This window comes from Trichechus manatus, unplaced genomic scaffold, assembly GCF_000243295.1.
Source record: "Trichechus manatus latirostris isolate Lorelei unplaced genomic scaffold, TriManLat1.0 scaffold00057, whole genome shotgun sequence".
Lineage (NCBI taxonomy): Eukaryota > Metazoa > Chordata > Mammalia > Sirenia > Trichechidae > Trichechus > Trichechus manatus.
Window position 1 is genome coordinate 11,156,283 of NW_004443993.1, and position 4,041 is coordinate 11,160,323.

The 4,041-nt window shown below is 60.4% G+C and overlaps 1 protein-coding gene across 1 annotated transcript in view; it reads right to left on the reverse strand.

Annotated features, from left to right (window-relative positions):
- The window catches only part of PIAS4 (protein inhibitor of activated STAT 4), a 21,554-nt gene extending 17,728 nt beyond the window's left edge, over positions 1–3,826 (reverse strand). The window contains exon 1 of the mRNA XM_004378463.2: positions 2,976–3,826. Coding sequence (XP_004378520.2) covers positions 2,976–3,432 — 457 coding nt within the window. The 5' untranslated portion in view covers positions 3,433–3,826. The remainder of the gene's footprint in view (positions 1–2,975) is intronic.
- Between the last annotated feature and the right edge of the window lie 215 nt (positions 3,827–4,041).

Here is a 4,041-nt window from a genome sequence, read left to right on the forward strand (position 1 = left end):
GCAGTCCAGAAACTTCTCGTGGTTCAGGGTGGGCGCCTCCCTGCAGGGTGCGGGCATGGACAGCCTGGGGCAGGGAAGGGGACGGGAGGGGGTCGGGGGCAGCATGGGCCTCCAAGCCTGGGTGCCCTCATTCAGGCTGCTGTGTAACCTTGGGCGAAGTCTCCTCACCCTTCAGGGCGCTGTCCCCTGCTGAGTGGCCTCTGTCTGCAGAGGTCCCCAGCACCCACCACTGTGGCTCTGTGATCCCTGCCCCTCCCCCAGCCGAGCAGTCTGTCAGTCTGGGTGATTTATGTCCCTGTCCTCTCCACCCAAGCCAGCCGGGACTCTTCCAGGAAAGCAGACCTGCGTGTCGGGGCCCCATCCTGGTTGTGGGCCAGGGGCCAGGGGAAGGGGAAGCTGAGCCCCCTGAAACGGTCCCTGGGCGATGCCGGGCTCTGAGCTGACCTGGGCTTCGAGCAGACAGTGGGTGGACAGACCTCCAGCCCCGGGACAACAGGGACCAGCCCACAAGTTTAGTATCACCCTGGCTTCAGGGCCGAGGCCGCTTCACACAAAACCTCTCGCTGCGAACTGGGGCAGCCCGCCGGGCAACTCCAGGGAGCACGGGGTCGGGGAGGGGTGGGCACCCTTGGACAGGGAGGGGAGATAAGGCAGGGCCGGCGTCTTTGTTCTGAGCCACAAGCCAAGTAATTCCCAGTGTAGACAGGGAGCAGACTCTCCTGGAGATCAGGTGACTGGGGTCCCGGGGGGCTGGGGGCGACACAGTGCATTGTGGGGCAGAAGCCACTCTGTGCTCGCCGGGCAGGAAGGAAGCACGCGTTCCGGGTGGAGGGGGTGCGGCCGGTGGGCCCACGTTCAAAGTCACCTCCAGCCCTGGCCCCCACCTGCCAGGCACCCAGCCGCCTCCCGGGGCCGAGCCAGTCTCCCTGTTACACAGACAGTTCTCTGGTTCTCAGGAGCCTGAGCGTCTGAGCCGCCCTGAAGGCTGCCTGAGAGCTCCAGGGAAGAGGCCCCCAGTAATCTAGAACGGGCTAGGGGAGGGGCAGGAGGCACTGGAGGGACTCGGCAAGGCCTCAGGAGCATGGGGGCCAGCTGGCGCTGAGTCTGCGTGCCGAGTCAGGCAGAGCGGCCCGCAGGCCTCCTCGGGCTCTAAGGCAGGGTGTCAGAGGCACGGCCCCAAGCACAGGGTCAGAACCACACAGGCCAGGGGCAATGGGGGGACATGAGGGGACTGTGCCCTCTGCCACCCTGTATGATGCCACAGCATACAGGCCAGCCCCAGCCACAAATATCTGCCCCCAGGCCCCGCACCTGCCTTGTGGGAGGTGAAGACACGAATGTGTGAACAGACGATGTGGATTGCAGGCTGCCAGGGCTGCAGGACCCACAGAGCTGGGCACGAGTTTGGGGCACCCCGCTGCGCCACGTGGAGATGCCAGAGGAGAAACTTCGCAAAGGCCTGGATCTTTGTCTGCTGAAGGCTTAGAGCCCCAAGCCTGGAACACTCCTAGCCTGGAGCAGGTGCTCAAATCACTACTGCATGCATGCATGAATGAATGAATGAATGGGGGAGGACAAAGAGTAGAGACAACAGGAGCAGTCGGTCTCCAAGAAAACTCAGCCCAGGCAAAGTCGAGGGCAGCCACGACCCCCTCCCCCCACAAGTCCTGGGCGCTGGGCGCTCCCACTATCGGAGGGAAGATGCGCTGGCCAGGCCTCCATGCAGGTGCAGGGCAGCGTGGGAAGCCCACTGGAAGCCCGTGGTGTCAGGACTGCCCGGGGAGGGAGGGAGGGTCCCGTGCGGCCCGGGCTAGGTGGTTCTGGCACCCAGCAGGCGCTCAGCCGATGTTTAGGAAGGAAAACGAACCAGTAAGAAGACGGACAAGCCACAGGGGCTGCAGTACCCCCTCCTCCCTGAGGGTCCCAGACCCTCAGGAGCACACTGCAGCATCCTGACGGGCCAGCCCCAGGAAGTCTACCGGACTGGGCCCACTCATGAAATGACTCCTGTGGCTGCTAGTTAGGAAGCAAGAGCCGGGGGGAGGAGAAGGGAGGTCAGAGGTAACTTTTTTCGGCCCCTTTTCCACAAGGAGAGTTCCTGGGCTGCAAACCAAAAGGTTGGAGGTTCGAGTCCCCCAAGAAGCACCTCGGAAGAAAAGCCTGGTGATCTACTTCCAAAAAACCAACCTTTATAAAAACTCTACGGAGCACAGTTCTACTCTGACACACACAGGGTTGCCATGAGTCAGAGCTAACTCAGTGGCAACTGGCAGTGGTTTTCACAGGGAGTGAGACCAAGGCAGCCACCTCCTGAGAGTCATGGCCGTGTGCTGCCCCCGCCCGCATGGCACCAGGGTTGATGTGTTCGGTCAGTGGAACGCAATGGAAGTGAGTATATCATGTCCAGCAGTAGGCCACAGGAAAGACTGCAGCCCCCAGCTCGGCTGTGCACACGTATGCATCCTTTCTCTCTTATTACTCACTCTGGGGGAACCCAGGTGCCATGTTACAAGGACACGTGGGCCATCTGTACAAAAGCCCACGTGGCGAGGAACCAGGGTCTCCAGCCAACAGCCACCCAGGAACTGAAGCCAGCCAACAGCTGCGTGAGGGAGCCTGGAAGCGGCTCCTCCAGCCCCAGTCAAGCCTACGGATGATACAGTCCTCACCGACAGCTTGACTGCAAGCAAGCTCAGGAGAGGTCCTGAACTGGAACCCTCCCAGTTTAGCCACTCTGGATTCTGGACCCAGAAACTGAGAGCTAACAAGTGATCATTATTTTAAGTTGTTGAATGCGGGGGCTATTTGTTACACAGCCATAGCTAATGAATACAAGGACCCCAGAGGAGGGACAAGCTCCCCACCAACCCTGGCTGCTGCACCAAAAACATCACTCAAGGTCGATGGCCTGGCTGGCTGGCAGGCGCTAAGAGAAAACTCAGCAGCCCCCCTGGGGAGGCGGCCCAGGGACTCACCTAACTCGGTCGGCTTCAGCAGTTCATCCAGCATGTTGAAGAAGGGCAGCTTCACCAGGCGGACTTCTGGCTTGAGGGTTTTGGCAGGCAACCGTCCAAGTCCATTTAAGTACTTCCCGTAGAGTACGGGGTAGTCAATGTTGGGCCCCGAGAGGGGTGTCCTGGGCAGCGTGCCAGCCCGGTCATAGGCCGAGTGCATGGTCAGGGGGTCCAGGGGCCGGTGGGGCTGCGGGACGGGCTCGGCGTTCTTCTTGGCGTAGCGCGTCTCATACAACTCCTTGATCTTCTTGAACAGCTCGGGGCTGCAGTCAAACTGGACCAGCTGCAGGGCCCGTGTGACCAGTTCGTGCTTCAGTCCGCTCTTACTCCGCCCGACGAAACCCAGGAGCATCTGAAGGTCGGAGACTCGAAAACTCATCACCATGTTCTGGGGAAGAGCAACCACACACAGACACATGTGCGTGAGAGCAGCCACATCGGGGATCTGCCGCGACACGGGGCTGCCCCAGGGCCTCCCGGGCCCAGACTGGGGGACTCCTCACAGAGACACTTTCCAAGCAGCATCTAAACCCACTGCTGTCAAGTCGACTCTGACTCATGGTGCCCCCGTGTGTTACAGAGTAGAACTGTACTCCACAGGGTTTTCTTGGCTGTGATCTTTATGGAAGAAGGTTGCCAGGCTGTTCTTCCGCAGTGCCGCTGGGTCGGTTCAAACTGCCAACCTTTGTTTAGGTCAGTAGTCAAGAGCAAATCATCTGTGCCACTTGGGGACCTAGCTGTGCCTACCCGCAAAAACCCAGTGCCACTGAGCCAACCCTGACCCATAGCAACCCTACAGGCCAGAGTAGAACTGTCCCATAGGGTTTCCAAGGCCATAATCTTTATTGAAACAGAACGCCACAGCTTTCTCTCGCAGCTGGTGGGTTCGAACCACTGACCTTTTGGTTGGCAGCCAAGCGCTTAACCACTGCGCCACCAGGGCTCCCTTGAGCTGTACCCACTCCATGGGAATCCATCAACTGCTGCCCCCCCCCCACCACTCCCCTCACTTCTCATGGGCTCCAGT